The sequence below is a fragment of the Myxine glutinosa genome, chromosome 2 (genome assembly GCF_964187855.1).
Source record: "Myxine glutinosa chromosome 2, kmMyxGlut1.1, whole genome shotgun sequence".
Taxonomy (NCBI): domain Eukaryota; kingdom Metazoa; phylum Chordata; class Myxini; order Myxiniformes; family Myxinidae; genus Myxine; species Myxine glutinosa.
The window spans coordinates 258,845,067-258,865,114 of record NC_136262.1 but is presented as its reverse complement, the minus strand read 5'-3'; the positions used below and the strand labels follow the sequence as shown (position 1 = coordinate 258,865,114).

Genomic DNA, 20,048 nt, shown 5'->3' with positions numbered 1-20,048 from the left:
TTTGTGTCCTTCCCTCCCTCTCCCCATCTTGTCTCCCGCTCCCTTTATTACATGTTTTATGTGTCAGTTTTTTTGCGTGATTAATGTTAGCTCTTACACGAGCCTCGATCTTGTATACAAAAAATAAATAAATAATAACCCACAGGAATGTATGTGACTCACATGCCACCATCATGATTCCACAGATTGAATACCAGTTTTTAACTCGTGGGTATTTTTTTTTTTAGCCCATCTACCTTGTGCGTAATTACGCATCAGCAGGGCCTGACTAAATGCCGTAGTACTTTGCGCTTCATTAAACCAGGACTTTACTCGAATTGGCTTCTTGCTGTCAGGGTGGAGGTGTTATGTAGTGTGGCAGCGGTGCCAGTGGGGAATGTAATGAACTGAAATTTTCACTTCTTGTTTGTGCCACAGTGACATATCGGTGCATAGAGACAATTACACAAATAAAGGAAGAAAGGACTAAGGGTAATTGGATAGAGTGCAAAAGTAATAAAGGAGATAAAACATTAACAAAATAAATTAAATTACTTCAATTATATTTAATTACAACAGTAACTCTTGCGCGGAACTTGATGCTAACTAAAGTCTAAATACCTATACTTTATGTTTTATGTATTTTCTTCTAAGGCTACCTGTAATTGTGAAAGGCTTCTTGTCTGACTCGTAATGTATTGAACACGGTGATATGAAAATGAAATCCCGCTTCCATATTAGAGCCACTTTGCATACGTAATGAGATTAAACCTTTGACAAATGGAAGCCATGTCGTTTGTGCATCTCCTCATTGTTGCTTTTTATGTTGCAGCTCCACCAGGTACACGCTCGGTGTATCTTCATTTGCTGCGAGATCCGTTTACTCGTGACAAACTCGTTTTGGGTTGAGAGGGAATCCGCAATGCTATATCCGAAGCCTGCATCCTGAACTAATCAGAGGCTAGGGGGGGAATTTGGGAAGTTCGTTAGTAGAGGAGCGACCTGCATCAACTCCGGGGTCGCCATTTTGGGGTCATTTTTCCGTTTTCGTGACTGCGACTATTTTTTTCTTTTCTTTTTTCTTTCTTTTTTTCTTTGCTGCGACTTTTTTCTTATTTTTTTTCTTATTTTTTTCCGACCCTGCAAGTCTTTTTGGGGGGGGGGGGGGTCAGGAGGTCATTTTTGGGTCACCCTGCAAGGTGTACACCTACACCTTGCAGGCGGAGTCATTGCCTTGTTTTCGTCAGATATAGGTCCATTAACCTTTTTTGGACAATGCCCGATAGATAGTTCGCTTTACACTTTGCCAAAGGTTTTATTTTTATTTTATTTTTTTGTATACAAGATCGAGGCTCGTGAAAGAGCTAACATTAATCACACAAAAAGTCAAACCGACACATAAAACACAAAATAAGGGGAGCGGTAGGCAGGGACATCAAGAGAACTGTGGGAGGGAGAGGGCTTGGGGGGACGTGGGAGAGGTATAAAACATATGGACACTGCAAGGACTTCCAGGAAAGAAGTGGGGATTTCGAAAACGTGTATCTGGGGTGAATTAGTGGGGGTAGAAAAGATCAAGGTTTTGGATGGGGGAAGATAAGAGATGGTGGTGAACAGCTGTTTTAAAGACCCGGAGGGAGCAGTGGGATTGAAGGGAGTGGGGGAGTTTGTTCCAGAGGCGGGGGAAAAGGGGAATGAAAGAGTGAAAGTGAGCAGAGAGCCTAGATTTTGGCAGTTTAACCATAAGAGGGTTGCTGGCAGTTCTTGTGCAACCTGTAGGAATATTGGGGGGACAGAGCACAGAGAGAGCTGGGGGAGCAAGGCCGGAGAGGAGTTGGTAGAAGACAGAAAGACCACCAACCTGCCTGCGGTGAGTGAGTGAAAGGCCCTCGGAGTTAGCTTCATCGCAGGAGATTCCAATGATTCTGAAAGCTTTGGTTTCAACAGCGTGAAGCCGAGCTAGGTGTGAGGCAGGAGCACCGGCCCAGAGGGGAGAACAGTATTCCATTGAGCTGTGGATGAAAGCCTTGTATGTGGTGAGGAGCTCAGGTGTGCCGAGGAAGGACTTCGCACGACGGAGGATGCCCAGTCGGCGACTGGCTTTGGAGGCCAGCTTGGAAATGTGGTTTTCCCAAGAAAGATCATGGCAGATGGTGAGACCCAAAAGCTTGAGTGACAGAACGTCTTGGAGAGGATTGTTGAGAAAGTAGATGGGAGTGTTTTCCAGTCGGTCTTTTTGGAGAGACATAGTAAGAGTGTGAGATTTGTCAGGATTGAAAGATATGTTCCACTTGTTTGACCAGTCTGTGATTTTGTCCAGGTCTGCAGAGAATGAGGAGGCTGCAGACTGCCGATCTGAGGGATGAGGAATGGAGCGGCAGAGCGTGGAGTCATCAGCAAAGAGATAGAGAGGATTTTCCAGAGAGTCAGAGAGATCATTGATGAAGACCAGAAAAAGCACAGGGCCCAGAACACTACTTTGGGGAACTCCAGCCTGAACAGGAAGGGGCGATGAGAGAAATCCATTCAGGGCCACACGTTGACTCTGACCAGAGAGGAAGTCCGCAAGCCAAGCGTGGAGATTTCCATCGATACCATAGGAGGAGATTTTGGTGAGCAGAGCTGGGTGCCAGACCGTATCGAAGGCACGTGATATGTCAAGGGAGACAGCTATGATTTCCTGTTTGGCATTGAGGACCTCCATCCATTGTTGAGACAACAGAAGCAACATGTCCAGAGTAGAATGACCTGGTCTGAATCCAAATTGATGATCAGAGATCAAGCCATTCGAGAAGAGGAAGGATTTGATATCCAAAGCAATGATGGATTCCATGACTTTGCTGATAAAATTGGGAGCAGACCGATTGGTCTGTAGTTGCAAGGATCTGTGTTTGCACATTTTTTGTGTAAAGCGGTAATGTTTGCTGATTTCCAAGATGCTGGCAGATGACCTTGAGTAAAAGAGGGTGAAAAGAACAGAGAGAGGGTGAGATAGAGCGGCAGAGCAGGATTTTAGGACCCGTGGGCTGATGCTGTCTGGTCCAGTTGCAGAATCAGAGTCGAATCGAGAGTTTCACACCTCCACAAATGAGGACAAACAAACATCCAAAGGTGGATGGAGGTTATGTTTTCACCCCTGTCTGTCTGTCTGTTTGTTTGTCTGTTTGTTTGTTTGTTTGTGTGTTTGTTTGTGTGTTTGTTTGTTTGTTTGTGTGTTTGTTTGCAACAGACAGTTTCCCGTTTGTTTGTTTTTGAACAAAATATCTCAAAAGATTGTCGACGGATTCGGACGAAATTTGGCAGATATGTAGAGTATGTGACAAGGACGAAATTATTAGATTTTGGTGAAGATCCGGATTCGGATCCGGCTACTAGAATTTTTTAAGTGATTCTTCACCATTGGGAGATCGGGCCAAAAACGATACATGGCAGGATATCTCAAAAAGTTGTGGACGGATTTGGACGAAACTTGGTGGACCGGTTGGGTGTCTGACAATGACAAATAGATTCGATTTAGGTGAAGACCTGGATCCGGATCCAGCCAGTAGAAGTTTTTAAGTGATTCTTCACCATTGAGCGATATGGCCAACCAGGTGAAGGTATGCTCTATACGAAGTGCCGTTCTGGATAATAACCTCTTTCAAAAGTCCTTGCCTTTCTGGCCTATTGTTTTGTGCAAGGGTAAAGGCTACGCGTCATTCTTTGGCTCAAAGAGTGCCCGTGGAAGGCTGGTTAGGCAGTGTCAGAAATGGGAAGGTGTTAATATGATAATACTAAGTTATTGAAGAAGGAGAATGCCTCTCTTTTATGCTGCGTGACCTTTACATTGCATTGAACTGGACTTGTGTTTTGTTTCTGAATGAATGAAAGCATGATTTCTGTGTTCATTACTTGTGGGCAGAGAGCGTTAATGGTAGGTCGGGAATTGATTCGGCTAATGGACCAATAATCCACATATTACAGAGGCCATGGTACTTATTGACTAAGGATTCATTTCACCATTTTTACATATGATAGAAGAAACAACATCACTCATCTCTGGCTCACAAACCACATCAAAATATATATTAAACTCTTAAAGAAAGGTCACAACAAATTTGCCAAACAATTTTTTTTTGCTTTCAGTGCCTTGGTTTGGTAGATCATGATAACGCCTGTTCTGAGCTAATCTTTTATTCGAGGCTCAACATCTAGATCTTGATGGCTCATATGGAGCCAAATTGTCTGCAGTTGTTATAAACCAGGAAAGAACAACTATCGGGGATGCCTCTTCGTGGTGGTTGAACCCCCCAACTCAAGTCGGGGCCCAAATCTTCCCCATTCTTCTCTGCTGCCCGGATTCGTCAGGGCAGCGCGATCAGGGTCAGAGTGCCGAACTCCCCATGGACAGGCCCTTTCCCTCTTCTCTCGCTCCCCCTTTCTCTCTAACTCTGTCGTGGCCCCACCTTCCTAAGGGGTACATCATCCTAGATGTGGGGGATCTCTGGGTCGCTCCTGGGAGATCAATCGGCTGTCTCTTTGCCACGGGCTTGTTCAAGAGAACTGTCCGGGGCTATACAACAACAACGCCAACAAGGAAGGGGCCAAGTGAGGAAAGGAAACAACCATGGCTAAAGTAGAAACCATCTGAATGGCTGGACCGTTACATCATTTTTTTACTGAATTTGAACCAAAGTTCAACTCCTGCAGGGTAATTTTTCAACAAGCCAGGGTAGCCGCTCAGAGGCCAACTTTTGAAAAGCATTCCAGCAAGTCTTCAGACTGAGTCCTCATGATTACAACTGCGACAGCTCAGATTAGTAACCCATTAAAAGGGTGTTGTGATTCATGGTGCAGTTCCCCTGCTGACTCTTTCCGAGGCAGAATTTAACTTGGACCTGACTCCTACAGGAACAAATCCAGAAACACTTCACACAAGCTGAGCATGATGTAATAAAATCACAGATTAAAAGAGTTGAAATTTCATTCCTTATTAAATGAATTTTCACTCTAAATACAATTCTTATCACATTGTAGTGTTTTTATGAGTCCAAATTTAAAAGTGTATCATAATTGCACACACACACACTGTGATTCATGAAGGTAACCTGAAAGCTGGCAGTGACTCTTCCTCAATGACAAATGGCGTTAAGTACAGGTAGAAGCAGGGATTTGGATGCACCTGCGCTCAACTTGGAGCATCATAGCAAAGGGGTTGAATACTTATTTACTCATATTGCAGGGATTTGTTTTTCGGCAGGCCTATTCTTGTGCTGTGAAATCAAAAGGCTTTTCACTGAAACTGACATTTTCTGAGGAGGTTGGAAGATCTTTTTTTTATTTTTTTTGTAGGCATTTTTTCGCTGTGCCGAATTGGTTCGTAAGTTTATGATGTACGAAGAGAAGCCCGTGGTAAAAAGAAATACCACAATATAAAAAAGGAAGCCTTTTATTCTTGCGCTCGTTGAAAGAGCTAAAAAAAATGGTGGTTATAGAGTGCCTTCAGAAAGTATTCACACCCCTTGACTTTTTAACATTTTGTTGTGTTACAGCCTGGATTCAAAATGGGATACATTGAGATATTTTTTTGTCACTGATCTACACATAATACACCATAATGTCAAAGTGGAATTTATTTTTTAGAAATTCTTACAAACAAAATTAAAAATGAAAAGCTGAAATGTCTCGAGTAAATAAGTATTCAACCCCTTTGCTATGACGCTCCAAGTTGAGCGCAGGTGCATCCAATTTCCTGTGATCATCCTTGAGATGTCTCTACAACTTCATTGAAGTCCACCTGTGGCCAATACAGTTGATTGAACATGATTTATAAAGAAACACACCTTTCTACATAAGATCCCACAGTTGACAGTGTATGTCAGAGCAGAAACTCTACCACAAAGTCCAAGGAACTGTCCGTATAACTCTGAGATAGAATTGTGAGGAGGCGTAGATCTTGGCAAGGGTATGAAACAATTTATCGAGTGTTGAAAGTTCCCAAAAGCACAGTGAGCTCCATCATTAGGAAATGGAAAAATATGGAGCTACGCAGACACTTCTAAGTGCTGGCCATCCCACCAAACTGAGATATCCAGTCCAGACTCATGGAGGTGACCAGTAACCCAATGACCACTCTAACAGAACTCCAGAGTTCCTTGGCTGAGATGGGAGAACCGGCCGGAAAGAAAACAGCCTGTGCAGCACTTCACAAATCTAGGCTTATAGTAGAGTGGCCAGACAGAAGCCACTCCTGAGAAAAAGGCATATGACAGCATGCCAGGAGTTTGCAAAAAGGCACGTGAAAGACTAAGAGCATGAGGCAAAAGATTATGTGACCTGATGAAACGAAAATTGAACTATTTTGCCTGAATCCAGTGGAAACCCAGCACAGCTCATTACCCATCTAAGAAGCATGATGGTAGCAGCATCATGCTATGGGGATGCTTTTCAGTGGCAGGGACTGGGGAACTTGTAAGGATAGAGGGAACAATTAATGGAGTCAAATACAGGTAAATCCTTGAGGAGAACCTGCTTAAGAGTGAAAAAGATGTTAGACTGCAGCCAAGATTTATGTTCCAACAGAACAATGACCCGAAGTATAAAGTCAAAGCAACACTGGAATGGCATTAGAACAACAACGTGAAAGTCCTTGAGAGGCCCAGCTATAACCCAGACTTGAATCCCATTGAGAATCTGTGGAAAGACTTGAAGATTGCTGTTCACCAATGCTCCCCATCCAACTTGACCGAGCTTGAGCAAATCTGCAAGGAAGAATGGGAGAAACTCCCCAAATCCAGATGTGCAAAGCTGATACAGACATTCCCAAGAAGACTCGAAGCTGTAATCATTGCCAAAGGCACTTCTACGAAGTATTGACTCGGGTGGTTGAATTCCCTGGTAAATTAGACATTTCTGCATTTCCTTTTTAATTATTTTGTAAAACATTCTAAAAAAAAAAATTCCACTTTAACATAATGGGGTATTTTGTGTAGATCAGTGACAAAAAATAATTTCACTTTATCAATTTTAAATTCAGGCTGTAACACAACAAAATGTGAAAAGGTCAAGGGGTGTGAATACTTTCTGAAGGCATTGTATATTTCATAACAGTGAAGAAAAAAATGTTTTTTGGTAGTGATCGAGAAGCTTTCTGTTGCCTATACACCACCCAGGTTTATTTTACGTCTGACTAGCATTACAACTAGTTCCACCGGACTGGTCCAAGGGAATTAGTTCCCATTAGAGTGTGGAATATTTAGGGAGTTTGACAGGAATATACTTTGATAGCGTAATGGAATATGGACCCGTGGAAATTGGGTGTAATGTAAAATGTGACTTCAAGTGTCCAGTTCCCCTTTTTTATTTAAGCCTTTCTCCCAAACCCCAAATCATCAAGCCCCACTCCCAAACTCTAAGTCTTCGACCTTCCTCTCCCAACCCAAAGGCTTCGATCCCGCTCCTGCCCTCCACACTCCAAGCCTTGAAAACCCGTCCCCATCACAACTCCTTCACCTCCAACCACACACCAAGACAGACACACACAGATAGATAGAGAGATAGACACACATAGATAGACAGCCATGCACAGATAGATAGACACATAGATCGACAGACACATATGGATAGATAGAGAGATAGACACACATAGATAGACAGCCATGCACAGATAGATAGACACATAGATAGACAGACACATATGGATAGATAGAGAGATAGACACACATAGATAGACAGCCATGCACAGATAGATAGACACATAGATAGACAGACACATATGGATAGATAGAGAGATAGACAGACACACACACCCTGCTCACATATGAATGAAAATAAGGTGGAAGCATTTGTGAGGAATCTGAGGTTCCATTTGGAGTACACACGCTCATCTCTTTGCTGTTTAGCCTGGGTTCGAATCCTGACCAGCTATAAACGGTCATCCTGGTAGTTCACAGGCGGTCATTCATCAGTGGGTGTGCCATCCATCAAATGGACCTTAAGCAAAGTGTTCCGTCTGCTATCATTAGTTTGTGTATGTTAAATATCCCATTGTAGCGGTTGCCGCTGAACATACACAATCGCCTTACACCTGCCGAGGACGCAACCACGGAGCGATTGCTGTGCCGGGCTTGCCCAGACCGCCCGGAGACGCTCAGTTTCGCCTTTCCCGGGCATGCCCGGACTCGCCTTTCCCGGGCTCGCCCGGCCCGTCCGGCGAAACCCAGTCTCGCCGTTCCCGGGCATGTCCAGGCACGCCCGGCCCGTCCGGTGACACCCAGTCTCGCCGTTCCCGGGTATGTCCAGACTCGCCCAGGTCTCCCGGACATGCCCAGTCGCGCCTTTTAAGGGCAAACGCTCCGGAATGAGATATTCGAGTGCTTGTATATAATGCTGCCCGATAAACAGGCTTTTCAGTTTTACCCGAGTTGATTTGATGGAATAAAGAAACTCGGACGAATTCCAGCTTTTTGTCGCGTCCATTCTTTCGATTCGAGTTGGAGCACAGCTCCTTCATTGGTGACCTACCGACATGGACACGGCAGTTGCCCTCAAACTGCCTACCTTCTGGGAGGCTCACGCGGCGGTTTGGTTCGCCCAGGCGGACTCCCAGTTTGCCCTGCGAGGCATCACCGCCGACGACACCCGCTTCCATCATGTGGTAGCAGCACTCGGCTCAGCCACCGCGGCCCGCGCCCTCAGCCTCCTCCAGCACCCGCCAGCCGCTGACAAGTACGGCGCGATCAAGAAGCTCCTCCTCGACGCTTTCGCCCTCCCATCGGCGGAACGCGCACGGCGCCTGCTCGACCTGCCCGAGCTCGGCGACACGCGCCCTTCCAAGCGAATGGACTACATGCTTTCGCTGCTCGGCGAGCACTCTCCGGCATTCCTGTTCCGGGAGCTGTTCCTCCGTCAGCTGCCTAGCCAGGTACGCTTCGCCCTGGCAAGCACGCAGATCACGGATCCCCGCGTCCTCGCCAGGGAAGCCGACAAGATCTCCTCGGCAGGCCAACGCATTGGGGCAGCGACCTGGAGCCCGCCGCCGTCCGAAGCAACGCCCATGGCGCCCGAGCACCCGGCACGGTCGGCGGCCGAACTGCCGGCGCAATTGGTGGCCGCTACGCCGCGCCGACCGCCTCCAACATGACGACCGGGGCCTCCACCTGACCAGGCATGGTGTTACTACCATGCCAGGTTCGGACAAAAGGCCCGGACATGCCGACCCCCGTGCACTTTCGGCAAGTCGGGAAACGGCCGGGCTGGCGTTCATTACCAGCCATGAGCGCCGGCCACACGGGCAACTTACTTTTTATCAGGGACAAAGCGTCCGGACGGCGCTTCCTGTGTGACACCGGCGCCCAGCTGAGCGTCATACCCGCCTCCGATCAGGACAGGCAGTCCGCAGTTTGCAGCCCCTCCTTGGTGGCGGCCAACGGATCGGCCATCCGCACCTTCGGCCCGCGCAACGTCACCCTCTGCTTCGGCAGCCAGCGCTTTCATTGGACTTTTGTGACCGCATGCGTGCCCATGGCTCTGCTGGGCGCCAACTTCCTCTGCGCACACGGGCTGCTGGTTGACGTCAAATGGCGTCGCCTCATCAACGCCGAGACCTTCAGCTCCCTGGCATGCACGTTGAGAAGCCCCGCGCCGACCGAGCTAGCATGCGCCCTCCCGGCGGCAAACGAGTTTGCTCGCCTGCTCGCGGAGTTCACGGCCCTCACGCGGCCGACGTTTTCGGCCGTCGCGGTACGACATGGTATCGAGCAACACATACCAACCACGGGCCTGCCGGTCTACGCCAGAGCCCTCCGCCTCGACCCAGCCAAACTCGCCGTGGCCAAAGCCGAGTTCGACGCTTTGGAACACCTCGGCATCGTGCGGCGCTCCGATAGCGCGTGGGCTTCACCACTACACATCGTACTGAAGCCGGGGGGCGGCTGGCGCCCATGTGGCGACTACCGCCGCCTTAACGACGTTACCACCCCCGACAGGTATCCGATCCCGCACATTCAAGACTTCTCCGCCCGTTTGGCAGGATGGGTCATTTTTTCGAAGATCGATTTGATACGGGGATACCACCAGGTACCTGTCAGGCCGGCCGACGTCCCCAAAACGGCCGTCATCACACCATTCAGCTTATTCGAATTCCTTTGAATGCCATTTGGCCTCAAGAACGCGGCTCAGGCGTTCCAGCGCTTGATGGACGGCGTGCTGCATGACCTGCCGTTCCTCTTCGTCTACCTGGACGACATCCTCGTCGCCAGCGCGTCCCGGGCCGAGCACCTCCTCCACCTCCGAACACTGTTCGGGCGCCTCAGCGAGCACGGCCTAATCGTCAACCCGGCCAAATGCCACTTCGGCACGACGGCCGTTGATTTTTTGGGCCACCACATCACCAGGAATGGGGTCGTGCCGCTGCCTACCAAGATCGAGGCCATCACCGCGTTTCCGCGTCCCCGCTCCATCAAGGCCCTGCAGGAGTGCCTCGGAATGGTGAATTTCTATCACCGCTTCGTGCCCCGCGCTGCTTAGCTCATGCGGCCCCTCTACAAAGTCCTCCCGGGCAAGCAGGCCAAACACGACGTCGTCTGGTCCTCAGCCATGGACGCGGCATTTACAAGCTCAAAGCGGGCCCTCGCCGACGCAACACTGCTCGCTCACCCGGTGCTCAACGCTCCCATCACCCTCACCACGGATGCCTCCGACTACGCGGTGGGCGCCGTACATGAGCAATGGGTGAACGGGGTTTGGCAGCCACTCGCTTTTTTCAGCCGGCAACTCCGGCCGAACGAGCTCAAATATAGCATGTTTGACCGCGAGCTCCTTGGTCTACACCTGGCCGTTCGACATTTCCGCCACCTCCTGGAGGGCCGACCCTTCACAGCTTTCGTCGACCACAAACCGTTGGTTTACGCAATGGCCAAAGTCACGGAGCCGTGGTCGGCCAGCCAGCAGCGCCACCTCTCCGCCGTGTCGGGGTTTAGCACGGACATCCGGCACGTCGCCGGCAAAGACAACGCCATGGCCGACTGTCTTTCTCGGGCCAGCGCGAACGCGGTCCACCTCGGCGTGGACTTCGCGCTTATGGCGGCTGACCAGACCACCGACACCACGGTGCAAGCCCTCCGGGCGGCGGACACGGGCCTCCGCCTGGCCGACGTCCCCTTCGCGGACACTGTCCTGCTCTGCGACGTCTCCCAAGGCCAGCCTCGCCCCATCGTGCCCGTTACCTGGCAACGCCGCATCGTCGCCTCCCTCCACGGCCTTTCCCACCCGGGCCGGAAAGCTTCCCAGAAGCTGGTGTCGGCGCGATTCGTCTGGCACGGCCTTCGACGGGATGTCCGCGATTGGACCAGCACCTGCACGGCCTGCCAACAGGCCAAGGTCCACCGACACACCCAGGCCCCGCTGGCACCTTTCACCGTGCCCGAACGACGTTTCGACCACGTCAACGTGGACTTGGTGGGCCCCCTCCCCCCATCACGGGGTTTCACACACCTGCTCACCATGGTGGACAGGACCACCAGGTGGCCGGAGGCCGTTCCCCTCGTCTCCACTGCCGACGTGGCGCAGGCTTTCATCGCCACCTGGGTCACCCGTTTCGGCGCACCGGCGGACATCTCTTCGGACCGCGGGCCGCAGTTCACCTGTGAGCTGTGGGGCGTGGTCGCCCGCAACCTGGGGGTCAGTCTCCACCGTACCACGGCCTACCACCCCCAAGCCAACGGGTTGTGCGAGCGGTTCCACCATTCCATGAAGGCCGCGCTCATGGCCGGCCTTCAGGACGGCGGCTGGACCGACCGGCTACCGTGGGTCCTTTTGGGCCTCCGCACGGCCCCCAAGGAGGACCTCCGGGCGTCCACCGCCGAGCTGGTCTACGGCCAGCCGCTACGCGTCCCGGGCGAATTCGTGCCCGACGCTACCAGTCCCTTGTCCGCAGCTCGCCAGCGCTCGGACCTCCAGGAGACCGCCCGACGGTTTGCCCCCGTGCCAACATCCCACCACGGTGACCCCCAGTCCTACGTCCCCCCAGCGCTTCGCACAGCGGAGTACGTTTTTGTGCATCATGACGCACACCGGGGGCCATTCAGGCCGCCGTACGACGGACCCTTCCGGGTCCTGCGACGGGACGACAAGTCCTTCGTCATCGACGTCGGCGGCAGGTCGGACCGGATTTCGGTGGACCGCTTCAAGCCGGCGCACGTGGACATCGACCAACCACCTCGGTTGGCCCTTCCTCTGCGGCGAGGCCGCCCCCTGTCCACGGTGCCTCCCGCTCGACCACCCACCCCCACACCGGACCTTCCCCCACGACCCTCCAGGGGTCGCTTCGGCCGGGTCATCAGGACCCCCCTTAAATTGACCCTGCCGGTGCAAGTCGATTCTGGGGGGGCGTGTGTAGCGGTTGCCGCTGAACATACACAATCGCCTTACACCTGCCGAGGACGCAATCACGGAGCGATTGCTGTGCCGGGCTCGCCCAGACCGCCCGGAGACGCTCAGGCTCGCCTTTCCCGGGCATGCCCGGACTCGCCTTTCCCGGGCTCGCCCGGCCCGTCCGGCGACACCCAGTCTCGCCGTTCCCGGGCATGTCCAGGCACGCCCGGCCCGTCCGGCGACACCCAGTCTCGTCGTTCCCGGGCATGTCCAGACTCGCCCAGGTCTCCCGGACACGCCCAGTCGCGCCTTTTAAGGGCAAACGCTCCGGCATGAGATATTCGAGTGCTTGTGTATAATGCTGCCCGATAAACGGGCTTTTCAGTTTTACCCGAGTTGATTTGATGGAATAAAGAAACTCGGACGAATTCCAGCTTTTTGTCGCGTCCATTCTTTCGATTCGAGTTGGAGCACAGCTCCTTCACCATGGTGTCCTTCGCCAAGAAAGGCTTATCACCGGCATCCTGCTGGAATTATATATTCCTGCCCTGACTAACTGCTCGGAAAGTAAAGGCAAACCACCCAGTATCACCCTTGCCAAGCATCCAATGATAGTTTCCCTTTTGGGTGCAGAGAAAGACAGTTTGATTAGAAAACGGACACGTTACGCTTCACGCACAATGGGCGCCAGTTTGTTGGATATAAAATGGCTTCTAATTGCAAGTCGTCACAACTCGTATATAGAGACTCTAGTTCCGCTTGTAGGAGAACACATTCGTTTCCAATATAATTATGTTTTCTCGTTGACTTAAATGGACAAAAAAAGGAAGTTATTCGTTGGACGGAATAACTTGTGGTTATATGATTTTTTTTAAATTTATGGTGGGTATGCAAACCAGCAATACTTAGATTATACACCTCCTATGAAGCTTAATGGTTCCACTGACGCAAGGCATTGGTAGAACATCCTTCTGTACACCTCACATATACATAAAAAATATAGTGCAAGCAACAGTAAGGAGTTCCAGGTTCCATTCTTGAGGGAAAATCCTTTCAAATGGAGTGCGGAATCTTAGGGAGTTTTCTGTAAATATACTGTAGCGGTTACCGCTGGATGCACACAATCGCCTTGCACTGGCCAGAACACGGCCAGACGCGCCTCTCCCGGGCATGCCCGGACTCACTGTTCCCGGGCACGCCCGAACCTCCCGGGCACGCCCGGTCTCGTCTTTCCCGGGCATGCCCGCTCTCGCCTTTCCAGGGCTCACCCAGAGCGTCCGGGCATGCCCGCTATCGCCTTTTCAGGGCTCGCCCAGAGCGTCCGGGCATGCCCGCTATCGCCTTTCCAGGGCTCGCCCAGAGCGTCCGGGCATGCCCGCTATCGCCTTTCCAGAGCTCGCCCAGAGCGTCCGGGCATGCCCGCTCTCGCTTTTCCAGTGCTCGTCCAGAGCGCCCGGGCACGCCCAGCCTCGACTTGCCAGGCCGCAGCCAAACACGCCCGGGCAGGTCCAGACTCGCCTTTCCAAGGCTCGCCCTTGATACCCGGGCATGCCCGGTATAGCTTTTGCCGGGCAAACTTCCCGACATAAATGTGTATATATATTGCTGCCCGATAAAGGGGCTTGTCAGAATACCTGAGCTGTTTTGTTTCAATAAAGCAACTCGGACGAATTCCGTCTTTGGTCGCGTCAATTCTTTCGACTCGCGTTGGAGCGCAGTTCCTTCAATACTTTGATTGTGTATTAATAACTCAATGTTAAGTCTGCAAAAGTTTGTCAATGAAGTAACATGATGGAAAGGTAATTAGACGTTGACAGAATTGAGAGGAATGTTTTTTTTTCTTCTCCCGGTACGGTAACGAACCAGCCACGCTGAGATTATACACCACCTGGGAAACTTTGTCATTTCACTCACACAAGGCATTGTCAGAGCGTTCTTTTGTTCGCCTCACATATTAATGAAAATATAGTCGAAGCATTAGTAATGGAGTCACAGTTTCCATTTGCAAGCTAATTGGTTGGTAAGTGAAATCCAAATTTTTTTTTTTTTCCAAGATTTTTCTTTAAAAGTGTAATCGTCATTGACTGTTAAGACTGATGAGGTTTCTCAGTAAAGTAGGTTGATGGAAATGTAATGATGCGTTAACAGAATTGACTGAATAGGTTCGTGTTTTTTTTTGTTTGTTTGTTTTTTTGACAGAAAACTATTTTTTTAACTTTCGGTACACATCTGAACCAACGACTCTGAGTATATACACCACATGCGCAACAAAAATGCAAATAACTTGGAAATGCATTAATCCTGGTATTTGTAAACCTCCACCTGCACTGTATGGACCCAAGAGCTCCTCAATGATGTATCATTCATCATTGTGCATGCTGTGGTTATGACCTTTACCCCGATCAGACATAATCATGAAACTTGTGCATATATATATATATTTTTTTTTTTTTTAATTTTCCTGTAGGTTTGGATTATTTTGAAGTAACTTAAAAAAAAAATACTGATTTTTTTCTCCCCGAGGAGCGTTTCCTTGCTTCAGGTGGGACGGACGGCATTAGCCTATTATCTATACAGTACAGTGTATGTATATATATATATATATATATATATATATATATATATGAATGCTCGTTTTATGCACAGATAAATAATATGCACACTATATATATATATATATATGAATGAATGCTCGTTTTATGCACAGATAAATAATATGCACACTATATATATATATAGGATTTGGTCTACATGGTGGTTTGGACTACATGTTGAGTACCTGTGTAGCTGATTTGGTCTACAGGGTGATTTAGACTACAGGTTGAGTACCTCTTTAGCTGATTTGGTCTACAGGTTCATTTGGACTGCAGGTTGAGTACCTGTGTAGCTGATTTGGTCCACAGGGTGATTGGGACTGCACGTTGATTTGGTCTACAGGGTGATTTGGACTGCAGGTTGAGTACCTCTTTAGCTGATTTGGTCTACAGGTTCATTTGGACTGCAGATTGAGTACCTGTGTAGCTGATTTGGTCCACAGGGTGATTGGGACTGCACGTTGATTTGGTCTACAGGGTGATTTGGACTGCAGATTGAGTACCTGTGTAGCTGATTTGGTCCACAGGGTGATTGGGACTGCACGTTGATTTGGTCTACAGGGTGATTGGGACTGCACGTTGATTTGGTCTACAGGTTCATTTGGACTGCAGATTGAGTACCTGTGTAGCTGATTTGGTCCACAGGGTGATTGGGACTGCAGGTTGAGTACCTCTTTAGCTGATTTGGTCTACAGGTTCATTTGGACTGCAGATTGAGTACCTGTGTAGCTGATTTGGTCCACAGGGTGATTGGGACTGCACGTTGATTTGGTCTACAGGGTGATTTGGACTGCAGATTGAGTACCTGTGTAGCTGATTTGGTCCACATGGTGATTGGGACTGCACGTTGATTTGGTCTACAGGGTGATTGGGACTGCACGTTGATTTGGTCTACAGGTTCATTTGGACTGCAGATTGAGTACCTGTGTAGCTGATTTGGTCCACAGGGTGATTGGGACTGCACGTTGATTTGGTCTACAGGGTGATTTGGACTGCAGGTTGAGTACCTCTTTAGCTGATTTGGTCTACAGGTTCATTTGGACTGCAGATTGAGTACCTGTGTAGCTGATTTGGTCCACAGGGTGATTGGGACTGCACGTTGATTTGGTCTACAGGGTGATTTAGTATATATATACACATACATATACATATATATATATACATATATATATGCACAGACTTGATATGTATAGTTACACAGTGTATAAATGTTTGTAATGCAGTAACAAAAACAGTAATTTGTGTAAATATCACACCAAAGCTGTTGAGCAGGTGAAAAAAATGAAGAAAGAAAATCAGATTGAAAAAAAACCTCATAAACCTTTGAATTAAGGGTTTGCTTTGTGCAATCTTTATACCAGAATTATGTCGTATTAAAGATACCTGTGAGGGTGATATGCTGCTGAAACGTTCCGTGAGGTTTTTGAATGTTTGTGCATCCCGGTGACACTATCACACTGAACCCTTGCCGCGTGCAGGTTTAGTCTCGACGATGGAGATACCTGGTCGCAGCATGAATTTTCCGTGACGCCGATGCACGTGGATGGGCTGCTGAGCGAGCCTGGTGATGAGGCCTTGGTTATGACGTACGTCTGCACATATTTCCTTCCGCACAGCACGATCAACAACCATCTGTGGGTTCAAAGTTTAACCCTCAGAATAATCCTTTTGGATTCTTCCTTAATGCGCTCTGAAACCTAAATTGTAGACGTATTGCTCTTGGTTTTTTTTTTGGCTGTGACAAATATTATCCTTTATGCAGGAACCATTTTTTTAATTAAAAAAAAAACAACTTTAAATACCAAAAAAAAATGAACACAAAAAACCAAAAAACAGGGTGATTTGGACTACAGGTTGAGTACCTGTGTCGCTGATTTGGTCTACAGGGTGATTTGGACTGCAGGTTGAGTATCTGTGTAGCTGATTTGGTCTACAGGGTGATTTGGACTGCAGGTTGAGTACCTCTTTAGCTGATTTGGTCTACAGGTTCATTTGGACTGCAGGTTGAGAACCTGTGTCGCTGATTTGGTCTACAGGGTGATTTGGACTGCACGTTGATTCAGTCTACAAGGTGATTTGGATTGCAGGTTGAGTACCTGTGTAGCTGATTTTGGTCTACAGGGTGAGAGAGTGCGGATATCATTTTGGAGAAGATGCCCATCATCTCGCGTGCCTATTTACAAAACAAGGAAGGCATTACTGTGTAAGATGAAAGATAGTATCTCATTACAAAACACGAATAAGTGTTGTTCAGGACGTCGTCGTGTTAGTATTCCTGTCCCAGAGAGTATGGAAGTATTCACTGTCCATGAACGAGGAAGTGTGGTTGAGGTCAGGTGATAGACTCGAGTATGCTCTACTGAAGGCGTGCAGGTCGGATGCACTGAACCGGAATCCGAATTTCCAATCCGGAATCCAACGCACTGAACCAGGTTTTCATTCCTTTCCCTCAGCCCCACCTTCACCCCCAAATTCAAACTACAACAACATTTACTGCAACCTGTTAATTTTTTTACTGCCTCCGAGGATGAAAGTTAGATTGCGCCGAAAACGTCAGGCCCAACTGATTCGTCAGGCCCAAGTCAAGTGCAGTTTATTGAAAGACATACATGTTCCACTTGTTTGATTCTCCTTTTTATGCTCGATTTTATTGTCAAAATTCTCCTTTTTTTTTTTTTGTATACAAGATCGAGGCTCGTGTAAGAGCTAACATTAATCACACAAAAAAACCCGACACATAAAACACATAATAACGGGAGCGGGAGACAAGATGGGGAGAGAGAGGGAAGCACACAAGTACAACAGCAGAGAACAGGGACATCGGGAGATCTGTGGGAGGGAGAGGGCTTGGGAGGAGGAGGCACGGGAAGGGGGGGGGGGGTGGGTGAGGTATAAAACACATGGACACAGCTAGGAATTCAAGGAAAGAAGTTGGTATTTCAAAAAAAGTGGATCTGGGGTGAAATTAACAGGGGTAGAAAAGATCTAGGTTATGGATGGGGGAAGATAAGAGATGGTGGTGAACAGCTGTTTTAAAGACCTGGAGGGAGGAGTGGGATTGAAGAGAGTGAGGGAGTTTGTTCCAGGGGCGGGAGAAAAGAGGAATGAAGGAGTGAATGTGAGCAGAGAGTCTTGATTTTGCCAGTTCACCAGAAGATGGTTGCTGGCAGGTCTTGTGCGACCTGTAGGAATATTTTGGGGACAGAGCACAGACAGAGCTGGGTGAGCAAGGCCGGAGAGGAGTCGGTAGAAGACAAAAAGACCACCAACCTCCCTGCCGTGAGAGAGTGAAAGACCCTCAGAATCGGCTTCATCGTGGGAGATTCCAATAGTTCTAAAACGCTCGGTTTCTACAGCGTGAAGCCGAGCTAGGTGTGAGGCAGGTGCACCAGCCCAGAGGGGAGAGCAGTATTCCATCAAGATGCGGATGAAAGCCTTGAATGTGGTGAGAAGCTCAGAAGTGCCCAGAAAGGACCTCTCACGATGGAGGATGCCCAGTCGGCGACTGGCTTTGAAGGCCAGCTTGGAAATGTGGTTTTCCAGGAAAGATCATGGCAGATAGTGAGACCCAAAAGCTTGAGTGACAGAACTTCTTGGAGAGGATTGTTCAGAAAGTGGATGGGAGGGTTGTCCAGTCGGTCTTTTCTGAGAGACATATTGAGAGTGTGAGAGTTGTCAGGATTGAAAGACATGTTCCACTTGTTTGCCCAGTCTGTGATTTTGTCCAGGTCTGCAGAGAGTGAGGAGTCTGCAGACTGCCGATCTGAGGGATGAGGAATGGAGCGGCAGAGAGTGAAGTCATCAGCAAAGAGATAGAGAGGATTTTCAAGAGAATCGGAGAGATCATTGATGAAGATTTTTTTATTATTATTATTTTTAACTTTTTTAATATTGTAGCATTAAGCATAGAATATGCGGTAACGAACCCTGAATGACGACAAAGTCTCCATTCTTTATGAAGCAGAGAATATGTCTTACGATACATGAAAGACAGCACAAGATTCATGGTTTGTTAGATTATAAGACTGCTTTAGAATTACTTAGATATTTATACAAAAAGGGTTTGGAACAATTTTAACCCATAAGTTATATCCCCTGACACCCCCTTTCTCTCCGTAGTATGTTCGGTCATGTCAGCCTGCACTCAGACTGGGAGCTGGTCAAGGTGGATATCCGAGCTCTGTTGCCCCGGGCTTGTATGCCAAATGACTACACTGCCTGGACACTAATAAACAAGGTATGAATGGACAATGTTTTTCTCTGGCTGTTGTGCAAGTTCTAATTTTTAGTGATCCAGTTGGATGTACTCCTACTAACTACCAACATATTTCTTGCTTGAAGGTATACGTTAATGTGTTTGTCATCTATTCAAATTTTTACTTTGACTGTGATTTGATGGCTTTGACGTGCCCGATCCCATCTGATCTGAAAAGTTTAGGAGAATAGAAGGCAGTTAGAACTTGATTTATGGACCTCCGTTTAATTGGAGAATATTTTATTACAACATGAATGACCGCACTGTGGTCCCAACCTGCGACAAAATCCGGTAGCGGGCCAATTGGGAAACACATTTGAAGCACTCTTAAAAGATTAACTCGATACCCCTCATCCATGTCACCCTCTGCCACGGTTATATCAGAACGAGCTGATACCTCACACGGATGTGGGTTGTTTAACCCCAATATGGGGCCATTCAAAAATTATGTAACACTATTTTTTTTAGAGAGGTGCATACTGGCACGCTTGATTAAATTTTACTCATAATTTTTATTCGACATATGATTGGATTTGTTGGGATCCCTCATCGTGAGTAACACTCAGCCCAAACAAAGCCAAATGGAAATATGACGCAACAAACCCGGGCATTGTATAATCAGCAGAGGCCTACAGGCCTGATGTCTTCGGCCGAAGCAAAAAAACAAGATGGCGGCCATATTATTCCGTCTCGTGCCATGGTGGGTGGAATCGAGCTACAAATGTGGGTGAGGTCTGGCACCTGGCCGATCAATGGGTACATATTTAAAAAATTGACCCTAACAAGAACCACAACAACAACCATGCAGAGTTGTTGACACGTCACAGGTAAAAATATAAGCAGGTAGAGAGTAGTGGTACACAAATAAA

General features: G+C 48.4%; 1 protein-coding gene across 1 annotated transcript in view; it reads left to right on the top strand.

Moving 5' to 3' along the window:
• The window catches only part of LOC137422120 (VPS10 domain-containing receptor SorCS1), an 886,462-nt gene extending 867,185 nt beyond the window's left edge, over positions 1-19,277 (top strand). The window contains exons 14-15 of the mRNA XM_078772485.1: positions 16,403-16,510; positions 19,044-19,277. Of these exons, the coding sequence (XP_078628611.1) occupies positions 16,403-16,510; positions 19,044-19,167 (232 nt within the window). The 3' untranslated portion in view covers positions 19,168-19,277. The remainder of the gene's footprint in view (positions 1-16,402; positions 16,511-19,043) is intronic.
• Positions 19,278-20,048: the final 771 nt, after the last annotated feature.